The sequence below is a fragment of the Centruroides sculpturatus genome, unplaced genomic scaffold, assembly GCF_000671375.1.
Source record: "Centruroides sculpturatus isolate CEXI.00-Female unplaced genomic scaffold, Cexi_2.0 scaffold1060, whole genome shotgun sequence".
Taxonomy (NCBI): domain Eukaryota; kingdom Metazoa; phylum Arthropoda; class Arachnida; order Scorpiones; family Buthidae; genus Centruroides; species Centruroides sculpturatus.
In genome coordinates this window covers 19,036-33,977 of record NW_019385223.1, presented here as the reverse complement: position 1 = coordinate 33,977, position 14,942 = coordinate 19,036, and the positions used below count along the sequence as shown (strand labels likewise).

The window sequence follows — 14,942 nt, the reverse complement described above, 5'->3', positions numbered from 1 at the left end:
TGAAATACAAAGAACATTAACAAGAAAATTGAAGAAATTTGTGAAAGAAGGTCATATCCAGGCGAGTCAAAGTAAAGAAATACTTTCAAAGGAAAACGTAAGAATTCCTAAATTAACTGTCAGAATTAAAACACATAAACAAAATAAATGTAGACCAATCATAGACTTTAGATTCACATTATTATATAATTTAGAAATCTTTATTAAAAAGATATTACAGGATATACAAATTTCGAAATATGCAGTTAAAAATGCTGATGATTTAATTACAAAATTGCAAAAAGGTGTAATCTTGTCTAATTATAAATTGATGAGTTTGGATATAACATCTATGTACCCTTCTATTACTAAAGATATGATTTTGAGCAGTTTACGTAAGTATGGTGTTCCTGATTATTTAAAGGATTTAATTACTTTCACATTAGATAATAATTATTTTACAGTGAAGGAAAAGAACTTTTATCGACAAACAGAAGGTATTTCGATGGGCTCCGTAATAGGACCGAAATTAGCAGAAATTTATATGCTGGATGTGGACATGATTCTTTCAACATTAAATGGAGTTATGTTTTTTGCAAGGTACGTCGATGATATTTTAATAGTGTACGATAGTACACTAACAACAAACTTACAAATTTTGGAACAAGCTAATAAAATTAATTTGAATATTAAATTTACTCAAGAGCATGAATTAAATAATCAATTAAGTTATTTAGATATAACAATTAAAAGATTTGAAGATCATTTGGAATACTGTAAATTTGAAAAACCGTGTAATACGAGAAAAGTAATTAATTATAGATCATACTGTCCTTTAAATCAAAAATATAATGTATACCTGATGGAAATAACAAAGATTTTTTCTAGAACAACAAATATAGATAAAAGAAAAGAAGAAATTGAAGATACACATAAGAAATACATCTTAAATGGATATCCAAAAAGATTACTAAATGATTGGTTCCACAGATTTTTAAGAAACAGGTTTAAAGTTAAACGTTGTCAAGAAATAATAAAGTATGTATCATTTCCGTATATAAAAGGTATTTATGAAAAATATAATAACTTCTTTAATCATAAATTAATTAGATTGGCTCCATCCTTAAATAACAGGTTATCAAATATGATGATCATCAGAAATAATGCTAAAGATATATTAGAAGAAGAAGGTGTTGTTTATCGGATAGAATGCACGTGTAACAATCCTAGTTTTTACGTCGGTGAAACAAAACGAAGATTAAGGATCAGACTGTCGGAACATTTGGCTGCCGTAAGGTTGAAAATGAGTAATTCTCCTGTCTTCCAACATTGTAATAGTAATAATTGTCAGATTAATATTAATAAATTAAAAATAATTTTTAAGGAAAAAAATATTGTAAAGCGAAAGGTAAAAGAACACTTCGCTATAATTATGCAAAACAATAATGTTAATTTAAATACCGGAATGTTAACAGCGGCATGCTGGGAGTTTTTTGTTAACTGTATAAGTGGCTCTTCAATGAGTTGACTGTTTGAACGTAGATTTTGTGCTGTAAGCCCCACTGAAGAGGCCATAGGCGAAATGCATTTGGGAAGCTTGTTAGTAATGATGTAAATAAAAATTTTTTTCTCTCTGCAGATTATTTTCTTTTTTATACCTTTTTAAACTCTGTTTTTTAAAGATTTTATAGTCATTATTGGCTTGTTTTTTTGAAAAATTGAAGTTTTACATTATCCAAAAGTCAGAAAGGAAAGAAAAATATAATTTTTTCGTAATTTTACATTTTATGTAAGAAAACAAAAGAATGAATAATGATTACTTATTTTTCTTTTTGATAAAACAAATAATTGCAAATATAACTACAAAATTCTAAACAACAGAAATAAATGTGTGAAATCTCGACACTGCAGACAAGTCTATATTAATTTATAACACTAACAACATTAGAAGCTTTTTATAGTAAAAGTACTTTAACCTACTTTATTAAGGCTTCATCAGTTATCAATATTCAAAACAATGTTTGAAACAAACTTCAAAAAACATTCTAAAAATTTTGGTTTTGGAATACAACTTTTAACATTTGAAGAATGCCCTTTTATGTATTTAAAGCAACACTGCTTTAACAGAGGGATGGTCAAACCTTTTTTTAAATGATAGGCAAATGAAATGTCTAAAATGCATACAGATAATTTTTTTTGTTAGTTTCCTTGATTTATATAATTATTTTTAGAATTATTAAAATGATATATAATAAAAAAAGGTCATAAAATATAAATTATATATTATCAAATTTATACATACTCATACTTATAACCAATTTTATTAATGAGAAAATGAAATATAAATTCAACATATTCTGTTTATATACAATAAAACTTCTCTAAATCAAACATCTGTAATTTGAATATTTCTTTAACTTGAAGAAAATGATGCACTTGGTAGGTATCAGTGAAATAGCATAGGGATTTAATGTTTCTAACTTCCTTTTCAAATTTCCTTTATTCAAATTTTCTCCAAGTCAAAGTTTTTCATAGTCCACTGACAGTGATTTATGTTACTTTCAATTTCCTGAGTCAAATTTTAATATTTGTTCTATCCAAAGTGATCCTAATTATTGGATTTCCATGCAATTTTCAGACAGTTAATTGTAGCTACTGTCCAACACTCATTTGCAGACAACATTCTAATCAAAAGTGAGAGACCTCTTGCATTATCTCAACAGAATGTAGCTGCAAAACTGTTCGATTCCATTAGTTACATTGTAATGCCTTTCTGCAAAATTTTCATAGGCTATTTAGAACAAAAAACTATCTAAGATTCTTTATGTAATGCAAGAGAAGTAAAAATATAAATCTATTCAAAATCGGCATTTTCACTCTATTGTTCTCTAACTCAAATCATATGTAACTTGAAGTTATTTCCTGCCCCTCGGAGCTTCAAGTTACAGAAGTTTTACTGTATATATATATATATATAGAAAACAACTATGGGCCAGAGATGAATTATCTGTTGTGAATGACAGTTAAAATTGAATATTGACATTTTATGTTAAAGTAGATTGATTATTTTAACAAGGATATGCAATGTTCAATTTTCACTGTCATTCATAACAGATTTCACAATTCTATGCACAGAAAGCTAGAACTTCTGTAAATAAGTAATATAAAACCTTCCGACATGTTTTCTAGCAATTTTCTTTAATCAAACTAACGTTTTTGGCTATATTTAATGGTCTTCCTGAGGTTCGACAATATTTGGAACGTTCCGATTAAAGAAAATTGATAGAAAAAGTGTCAAAGGTTTTATATTACTTATTAACAGATTTTAATATATTTATTAGCCTATGCTTTTATAAACTTACTAATAATTATATTTTACAATTACATTAAATTTATCATCAAATTTCAAAATTAAATAACTCATATTTTGAAAATTTAAAAAGAATAGTTTATCAATTTTTTAATCTATCCAATTAAAATTTATTTTTTCCAGAAAAATTAATATTTCTTTTACTTACATAATAGAACTTTGTCTTTCATGATCTGTAAAAAAAATTTACACAATAAATATCTATTAAATTTAATAAAATGTAATATAGATTAAATAAGCAACTTATTAAATAAAGTCTTAGCTTTAATAGCTAATAATCTGAACAAAAAACATTTTATATTTGTCATAAATTTTTGCAAGTTAATTATTATTTCAGTGTTGTAACTAGGCAGGTGCAACTAGTGCACAGGCACAGAACCCAGGATAAAGGGGGAGGGAAGTCATCAGTATTATATTTTCATTTTAAAATTTTGCCATTGTGGGGCTGATTCTGTAACATTTTTCATTAAAGTTTATGAATAATCAACCATTTCTATTAAATTTATTTTTTTTTCTTATTTTTTCTGCAAAAAAGGAAAGGAGCCAAAATTAAAAGCTAGTTACGGCACTGCCCAGAGCAGTACACTGTTACTTTAACTGTATAACATCTGGTCACCACTATTAATTAATATGTTATATATGACTCATCAGTTAATGTTTCTACAAGTCAAATTATGTTAAGATAAGTAAGGTTATGAAATTGTTGTGATGGCATTTATCGCAGAATTAACACTACACTCATGAACCACATGCAGCGACTATTGTTAGTGGCAGGACTTGTACCTTATCTGACAATTCAGAGATTCCAAGTGACAAACCTGTGATAACATCACAATCCTCTTTCAAAAATTATATTATTATGTTATAACAGATAAATCGCATTACATCAATTTCCATGTAGTAAATAAACTTAATATGGTTGGCAACAATCAAGATATAGCATTGTCATGATACCACTAAAATCAAACATTGTTATGTTATCATAAAACTAGATATAACAGATGAAAAATTATGAACAGAGGCCAAATTGTTCTGAAAATAAGGACATTAGAACTATTCAAATATATCTGAAAAGTAAAAAAATTAATCTTTTATTACAAAAAAGTTAATTATACTATTCTTGAATGTGAATTTTGACAGTAATTCTTGGACATTTTGTAAAATGAGGAGGAGGACATTTTTTAAAAGTCAAAACAATTCATTTCTTCACTTAATTGTTTGAATGAAACCAATGAAGTAACGGTCATTTAATTATTCATGAAAGTTATAATTTCTGGATAACCTGAATTCTTAACAAGATATCATTCTTAAAATATTTTTATAATTAATCATATTTAACAATGAGATAATGACATGTACAGTGCAGTACATATACTTCTGTGAACAGACTATAAAGTGCTGCATAAGCTCAAAACACTCACCTGATCTTATAAAGTCCTGTAATATGTTTTGTACTTTATAGTTTTACATGATTTTTTCTAAAATGACACTATACTATACTATTCTACAGTTTCGTTCAGATACATTTATTTATTAAAACTTCTTAATCTTAACTCTGTGTTCATGGATCTAGCCTGTTAAGTTTTTTTGAGAAAAAACATAATTTTTTCTTGAATAAAAGTGCATGGAATTTGGTGCTATTTTATGAATTTCAACAAACAAGCTGTTATGTTCAGGAAATCAAAATTATTCTCTATTTAGGGATGCTTTCAACCATTACAGAAGCATGTTCAGCTTAACATAAATATAAAAAAAAACTATGTTTTTATAGTTTCTTCTCTTTAATTTTATCAGAAAACAAACAAATTACATATATTTCTTATATAAAAAAAACTTGTTTTCTTCAAAATCACTTTAATTCTATAGTATTATAGGTTGATTTTTCTCACAGCAACAGTCCAAGTTAGGTGACAAAAGACATTACTGTAGCAAGTTTTAAAAAAACACTTTTACAACAAATGCATTTTGGGCTAATGTAGCATTTTAGCTCTTCTTCGGTGATATATGAGAATACAGAAACAATTTAAAACTCTGGTACACACTTTCCAAATAAAACTTGTAATATAAATACAGCAGAACATCATTACGACATTATACTTATTACATAGTACTTACAAGATATAGTATGCTTTAAACAAGACAAAGTAAATTTTATTTTATTCTTATTATAGAATCAGCTTTATTATTAACCACTTTTTGCTTCTATACAGGAGCAAATACTTTACATTAAAAATTTGTTTTGAAATTTAATCATGTATTCTAATACTTGCTTATGTAATTTGATATGAATAAAAATAAAATTATCTCTCAACAAAATTACCCCTCCCCCTCTATAAAATGTCTATTTATATAATTTTAAATTCCTAACTACGTAAATAATTTNTATAATTTACAATTGAAACTGATTATAGATCAAAATAGCTTTAAATTAATAATAAATATGATTTTATTACCCAAAGAATTATTTAATATTTAATCAAATTCAAAACATAATTCTAATGCTTTATTTTCAAACTATTCATTATTTAATCATTGATATCACAAAATGTATTTAAACTGTAAAATTTAAAGAATATTCTTCATTGAAATTCAAAGAGATATAAATATATTAATGGCTATAACATGACAGAATAAAAGTTTAAAAAGAATTTCTCGTTTCCTGACACTTTTGATTTGTTTGTTAATACAATTATGTCTAATACTTCCAATAAAATATTAATAGTTTACACTATAGCATTACTGCTACATATAGTATATGATAAAAGAACATTGCGGTGATGTACATTTTGGAAAGACACCAAAAGAACTTATTGTTCTTTGGGTGTCTTTCAAAAATAGTTTATTTAATAACCTTCAAAAATTTTTGTAGCATACTTAGGACCTTCTCATGGCACACCAGTTGAAAATCACTGCCCTACAGTGTCAACTCCTGCCAAGAATTAGATCAGCTATGGTGGGATATCTGTGCCTATTCATAAAACAGACATATTCTTAGTTTGTAAAGAATTCCGAGAAGGGTTATGGGGAAGAGCTAAATGTCTCCCAAGCATGTTTAATGGGATTCAAGTTGATCTCGCTGGCCATTCCAATGATGCATGTTCCCAAGTCTAAGTACTGACAAAAATGCAAGTTCTGTGAACTTGTATGTTATTGTCCAGAAAAATGACACAAAGGCCTCATGGCCCCAACAAATAGCAAACATTGCACAATGATTCTACACCACATTTCAGTCACACTACCATGAGAAAAGATGTGGAGATCAGCGCAGCAACCAACAGCAATCTCTGCCCAAACCATTAAATCACCCCTCTGTATGTGTGCATTTTACAATGTTACTGGTGTGATAGAGAGTTGCAGGCATTATCCAGACCAATAACCATTGGGAATCAGTCTGCAGACCAAACCTTGACTCATCTATGAAGAGTATACCACTCAACTGTTCTGGAGACCAGTTGAGGTGATCTCAAACCCAGTTTAACAGGGCCCATCTGTGTGAAGGTGTCAGTGGGACACAAACTGCCAGTTGCCTTGCATACAATTGGCCTGCACATAGCCATCTGTAAACAGTTTGCCAAGATACAGCTCTTCCTGTCGACAATGAAAGGTCCAAAGCAAGCTGATATGCAGTAAGTGATGCGTAGTGTAATGCTACAGACAGAAAACGGTCATCCTGAGTGGTTCTGACTCTTGGACGTCCACTTACTGATTTTTGTGACACTGTTTCTTCACTTTGATATTAATTTGATATAGTTCCAAGGGGAGCAAATGATGGGATGATTGACATTTAGGTTTTGGACTACTTCAAACCATTGCTGGTCACCTTCGAAATGCCTTATTGCAACAATATAAACAATGATAAAGAATATTTATATTTTACTTGTGTCTTCTGTAAATATTGTAATATTAATGTAATAAAAGTTATACAGTGGAACCTCGCTTAACAAATTGTAAAAAACTGACTTGCTTAACGAGTGATGAAGAGAGGGAAAGTCCCGGATTGTGCACATGCTTCACCAGTCTGTTTAGCACTTGTTCCTCTAGCATCTTAGTGTCGCTTGTGATCAAACATTTTTCCAAACTTATGTTCACACACATTACTTATAAACATCAAGAACCATTGCCCATTATATAATAAACACACCAAACAAAATGCCAAATTCTTGGGCTATGTAAAGGCAATAATTAAATATTAAAAATGAATTAATTTGACTAGAGGTAGGCAGTTATGCTGCCATCTTGTACTAAATTTAATGACCAATTCCAAATTAAATTTTTAAAATGTCTAAATTAAAAATTAATTAATTATTAACACCTCAATGACAGACTTATGAAATAGAATATCAGATTTAATTAACAACTCTAATGAGAGACTAGCTAATCAAATGACTTCTATAAAAACTGATTTACACTCAATACGTGAATTTATTCGAGAACTTAAGAATCAATTTCATAAGGCAGAAGAAAAATATACAAAACATAGAATTACAAATTATGGAATTAAAAATGAAAAATGAACTTGTGCGCTTCAAAATGGATTCTCTAATTAATAATTTTAATCAAAATAATGTAACTATATATAAATATCCTAGTTCGAAAAATATTTTCAGACAAAATATATGGAATTTTATGAAACACACACTGAATCTAGACACTGTACTTTTAGAAGATATCTTAGACATAACTCAACTAATACAAAAAAACTATTATAAAATTATCGCTAAGGAATAATCATATTCGTAATCTTTTTTCCAGTTCTTTCATTAAACGAAAACAAGTAAAATTACTTGGTGAATGGCAAAATATGCAAATTTCAGCTGATCTCGCAAAGTTCTTGAATAAGACAAAATAATCTTCTTCCCTTCTATATTGAAATGAAAAAGCAAAATCATCAGGTAAACTTTGTAACGATATTTTGATATTAGAACAAGACAAGATAACATACTGCTTAAAAACAAAGCAATTACTGAACGAGGAAATTTTTTTTATCAATCCCGTCAATACAGAATTTAACAATTTAAGGTCTAATAAATTGCAAAGAATCATGCCTACAATAAATACCGTGAATAATCAAATGTTAGCAGTGATAAACTGGAATTTCCAGGGATTAAAGAATAAAATTTCATCAAGTGACCCATTTCAGCTTAAACTTGAAGCAGATATCATTGGAATAACAGAAACATGGGTTACCTACAAACAGTTTTATAAATACATTCAAAGATTACTCAATAGAAAATATTCCTGCTAGAACACCAACTGGACCAGACCAGCCTAGTGGAGAAATATGCTTATTACTAAAAAAGAATTTATGTAAAATTCTTCAAATGAAAAAAACTAATAATTTTATAATGTTATCAATCGAAATGACTAAACCTAAATTTACTAATTTAAGAAATTAAATAATGATTGTGGCTGTTGCTTACATTCCACCACATAGGATAGACATACTAAGAGAAGCTTTTAAATCACTTGAACTCTGGCAACATATAACACCATTAATTCTCCTTTTGGAAGATTTTAATTCTCGTATTGCTGAAATAAAAGATTCTTGGTATAATGGTCCTAATAACCTAATTTTAAATACTCAACTTTCAAAAGATAAACATAATAATAAATTGAATGAATAGTATGATAAATATAATAACAGATTTTAAAATATACAAACGCAATGGAAAATCAACCAACTTAATTTATTCTTTAAATCGTTGCACCTATCAATTAATCCCAATAAAACAAAGACAATGATTTTCAAAAATAATAATAAAATCTCAGAAAAAGAAACCAAACTGTATTTAGAAAATTTACCCCTTCAATTAGTCAAAAAGATTAACTCAAAGGTCACTCTTAAATAGTCAAACAAAAGTTTTAAATCACACGTTACAAAATTAAATAGTAAAGTGAAAGCAACAATTGATAATTTATTTCTATGTTCAAGATTAAAAATCTCTAACATAAACCTACACATGAGATTATATAATTCTCTAATAAATTCAATTACATATTATGCAGGATCAATTTGGGGTCTCGATTTCTTATATGTTCTGGAACGCTTCCATATTTACTTTCTTCGAAAACTATATCAACCGGAAAAAACCATGCCTGGATATGCTATTCAACATGATACAAATCAGCTCTGGTTCTTCCCATTCTTTTTAAAATGCATAATAAAATTCTACTATTGAATAAAATTTAAAAGTGACAGAAATGTATCTTTTTTACACCAAGAAATGTTAAAGCAAAGTAAAAGACAGAAAATTAACCAACTATGGCAAACAAAGTTAAACAAAATCCTAAAAACATTCGGTGTAAGTACCCTCTTGTTTAAGAATAATATTCATGATTGGAAATACGGATATTCAGATTCTGCAATATCACAAAGTACAAACAAAGATCAAACTGGTTTATATCAATCAAAGTATCACTCATGGTATACAAAAATACTAAAAATTCCTTCACAACAACCATATATACACTACTCATTGGAAATAAATGTTAAAAGACTAATAATTCAATTACATTTAAATAAAAGCTCATTATTCATAGGAAATAAATATATAAACCTTGTAAATAAAAATTGTTATTTGTGCAACTCAAGTGATTTTTGAATATTACACATACTAAAAGACAGAAGTTTACTCAAATACGAAAGTCGCGTGGAATATCTTACATATATAAACATCACCAAACCCGATATAATAAAGCTACATACCAACAGACTGCCGAAAATCTATCGGGCTAGTATTATGCTAATTATTAAATAAATTACGTAATCAATTTGGCACTAGAGGTAAGCGTTAGGCGCCATCTCTTATTAATATTAATAATTATAAATAAATCTGGCAACACATCTGCAAGGTAAGCAGGAGTTGTGGGTTCGAGTCCCGCTCCGGGCCGATTTTTTCTCCCAGTGGTTCTAAATTATTTAAATTAATTGATTTATTTATAATTATTAATATTAATAAGAGATGGCGCCTAACGCTTACCTCTAGTGCCAAATTGATTACGTAATTTGATTACGTAAATTGATTAATAATTAGCATAATACTAGCCCGATAGATTTTCGGCAGTCTGTTGGTATGTAGGAATATCTTACATTAACTCAAAACTTTAGAGAAAACCTGAATAAACTTTCAAAGGAGCTGTACAGCTTGCATAATTTTGTAATCAAAATTGTGAAAGAAGATGATACTAGCAAACAATAAACAAAATCTAAGAACTTGTAAGAAAATAATTATTAATGTAAATTTTGATTTTCTGTTTGTAAAAAATATACTTACCTCTTGATAGCTTGTAATTACTTAGCCCCTGAGTAACAGGGCTTCCACCCTTTATACTAATAAAAATTAATTGATATTTATTTATAGCTTTTACATAGTCCAAGAATTTGGCATATCATTTAGAGTATTTATCAGACATATTATCTATGATTTTTTTTTGTTTTCTGCAAATCGAATTTGCATTCCAGGTTGGTTCATTCTGTGCTAGAAGAAAAGATGATGATGATTTATGGTCCTTAACAGTGTATATTGTATAATTTTCTTTGAATAAATGTTATACATAAAATATTTGAGTATTTTTTTCAGCATGGAATGCATTATCATATTTTACATTAATTTATATGGGAAAACCGTTTCGCATTACCAGTAAGATTCTGCAATGAATTATGCTCATTAAGTGAGGTTCCACTGTATTAAAAGTTTGGTTTACTCTGGTTATCATACACATTTTGAGAAAAATACAAAGATAAATTTCTCTAAATTTAGGAATAATCAATAATGATATGATATAGCAACAAAAAGACTTGTATATATATGGTTTTATTAAAGTATTTTTGAAATAATTTAATTTTTGAAACTGAGAATTTCTAAAATTGCCCTTATATTTTCTTTTTAAATATTATATTATGATTACATATACAAATAAGATTTTAAGTTTCATTCACAATCTTCATATTCTTTATCTATTCACTTAAAGAGGTAATGTCATAAAACCTACTAAAAAAATATATTGCAGATAGTCACATTTAAATATTAAACAAAAGACGAGATAAAATAAAAATGTGTAACTTAGGACTCAAAGAATAATATAAATTAATATCTCGATTGAATCATATCACAATTTTTGAGTTTACCTTCCAAGCTGCTTATCTATGAAAAATTGTTTTTGATATAGTTCTAAGAAATGAGATATTCTCTTCAAATATATATTTCCAAGAAAATATAAATGGAAAACGCATAAAAGACTAACACAGAAGGTTAATGAGAATTACCAATGCCATTTTTTAATGAAATTACGTCATTTTATATTCCACATTCAGAACCAATGAATTAAACAACTTGGTCATTGCCACTTCTTGCTCAGTACTTAAATTTTATCTTATTTAAATGTCACGATTAATCTTTTTCCTCTTTAGATTTGTTTTTTTAATGGAAAAAAAAGCAATTTGTAGAAAAAAAAAAGACTTTCAGACTTACATTAATCAGGGAGATAATCTATAAAATGACATACATTCCATTAAAACATTGCATTTGTAATTCCCAACCATCTCTTGTAAGTATATTTAATGTTTGAAAAACTGAATAATGATTCCAAAAAAGTTATAAAAATTCAATGGAGTCAGAAAATTTCTTCTTTTGTTTTCTTACATAAAATGTAAAATTACGAAAAAATTATATTTTTCTTTCCTTTCTGACTTTTGGATAATGTAAAACTTCAAACTTCAGAGTTTTTAAACTCTGTTTTTTAAAGATTTTATAGTCATTATTGGCTTGTTTTTTTGAAAAATTGAAGTTTTACATTATCCAAAAGTCAGAAAGGAAAGAAAAATATAATTTTTTCGTAATTTTACATTTTATGTAAGAAAACAAAAGAAGAAANATGTCTATTTATATAATTTTAAATTCCTAACTACGTAAATAATTTTATATATATACACATACTCAGTATATAAGTACATAATTGTAATAAAATATTAAAAGTTTTGAAATTCCTAGAGAAATAACTTTTGATTTTTTATGGAATAACTAATAATAAAATTAACATATTATAATATTAATCTGGAAAGTAATATTGTAATTGCTATATCTATCTATTTTTTCTTTAAAATAAATACAGTAATTAGTTTTCTGCACTACTGCATTATTAATTAATTAATTTTTATATTTAAATGTTTTAACGAGTTTTACATTTGTTAGATTTGTAATAATAAAATAATAAGGCCTGAAGAAATTATTTTAAGAAGAGAATACAAATAAATGATATTTGGAAACAAATAGATTGACATAATATACTAGAAACAATATAACAGCAAAATTAATCAGAGATCAGAAATTAAGAAAATTAAAACACAGAAAAAGCACTTATAGAATAATTGAAACCATTAAATAAACTTGCAGAGTCAAGTCATGTTCAAACAATACAAAACCGGTACACTATGAAAACAACAAAATAAATTATTTACAAAACAATGAAAAACTCGTGTTTGTTTTAGTCATAATTAATGAGGAACTATTCAACATTTTCAATAATAGTTAGTTTAGGTGTACATTTCTTCTTCAGAAAAAAAAAAAAAAACGCAGGCTGTTTAAATGTGTGTAGCACGAAGAATTTTTCATTATTTTTCGATGATTTTTAAAGATTTCCTTTGTAAGCTTAGATAAAGGAAAGCTGTTGGGTACAGGTGGGTTCACGACTGCAATTTAAAATCAACAACTAAACTGTACGCACTTTCAACATGACTTAAAAGCACAGTTCTTATTATCCTGCAATCAACAGAAAAATTTTATTGGCCTTTCTTATTGTGGAATCTATTTTACATCTTATTTTTTGTACATAATGTTTATATCTGTGTTTTGTAATAATATGAAATAGTTTGATGATTATTATTATTTCCAAAATTACTGAATAGAAAATTAAGTGAACAAAACACTCAAAATAAAATACATTTTTAAATGGCTTTTTAAATAATATTTAAATATAATGAAAATTATTAACAAATTGTTATAAAAAATTAATTAGTTCTGTAATTTGATTATTATAATATTTTAATGCATTTCTAATATAACTTTGTGCAATGCAAAAGTAATGATATATTGTGAATAAAATTAGCCATCAAAATCACTTGGCTACATTTTTAAATGTAGTTTAAAAGTTATTTTTAGCCATTTTGTTAACTTTCTACTAATTCTATTATTATAACACATTTAAAGTCAAAAATTTACATTTATGAGTGCATTAAATGTTTTTCCTCATTCCAAATGCTACGATTGACTAGTGTGCAAGTGTTCAAGTTCAGACAGATTCAATATACTGATATTTCTAAGAATAAGATTTTGTGCTGAACTTGAACTTTTTGCCTTGTAAAATTTTTCATGCATTGGAAGCATTTTTAAATCTAATATTTTTTAATTTGAATTCTGTTATGTACTATTCAATCATACCATTTGAAGAGGAAGAGAAAAGTTCCTCAAAAAAATATTCAATACATTTGTAAATGTGAAGTTATTATTTCCTAAAGAAATCATGTTATGAGATCCACAAGAAATCCACAAAGTACATCTTTGTGGATTTGAAATAAATCACAACCCACGTGTTTATTTGTTTGGCAATATTTATTTCCAAGAATTTTTTTTTTTGATAATTTCTTCTTTATGTTCTTGAAATTATGACTAAAAAGTGTGTTAAGTTTCCAAATTTATGTCACTTTAGATAGCTCTAAGAATTAAATTAATTATAACTGAAAAATTATTTGTGTTTACTTTTAATAAAATTTATAGTAGTTTTGCTTTCAGGATGCTACACTCCAACTGAAATTATTTCTTTCATTTAGCAAAGTGGTTCAGGCATTCTTTACCCCTCTTCAGTCTCTTACTTTTATTACATTTTTTTTAAGTGTCATTTTGCATCACATTCAGTATAACATTTGTTTAGCAGTTAAGTATACAATATGGTCACAAATGATAACCCACTAAAAATTAAATTGTATTTTGTATGTAAATTTCTGTAAATTATATTTTATTCTTGTGTGAATTTGTCACATAGTCACTGCACACTGTCATCTGTTTCAAATTTTGTGATGAATGGTAAATTTTTCACTTCTTGGGCTCACTTCATTCATTGGTAGGGTTTATGGCCAGTGGCTTTCACATCAATGATGATCAATGCTGGAAGCATTTTGGTTGAGTTTGTGTACAGTGCATTATCAATATTATTCAATCGCCATATTTGGGCCAGTGTTACATTTGTCATCGGTGGCTGAGAGACTGTGGTAGATTTTTCAGACATGTACTTGAGTCAGACAGGGTCATGTATCTTGTTTACATAGACAATGTTGCAATGTCCAAGCCAGTCATATTGAGAAAATACCAGGACCTGTATTTTGTGTTTGTTTTCTCCACAGAAATAGGTATGCTTACACATCTAAAGCCAGATGTTTATAAATCAATCATTCCTAACATGGAAAGTACTGTGTTAAACAGTCACCCACTCTGGGTCAAACGCTGGTTGTGAGATGATCTTTGCTTCGGTACTTTACTGGCACGACAGCTCTACTAGAAGCCTATGCTCCATTGGTTCCATTGCTCTATGGTTCTCGTCT

General features: G+C 27.5%; 1 protein-coding gene across 1 annotated transcript in view; it reads right to left on the bottom strand.

Annotated features, from left to right (window-relative positions):
* The window catches only part of LOC111636371, a 52,279-nt gene that overhangs the window by 22,891 nt on the left and 14,446 nt on the right, over positions 1 to 14,942 (bottom strand). The window contains exon 2 of the mRNA XM_023381607.1: positions 3,498 to 3,522. Within this exon, the coding sequence (XP_023237375.1) occupies positions 3,498 to 3,519 (22 nt within the window). The 5' untranslated portion in view covers positions 3,520 to 3,522. The remainder of the gene's footprint in view (positions 1 to 3,497; positions 3,523 to 14,942) is intronic.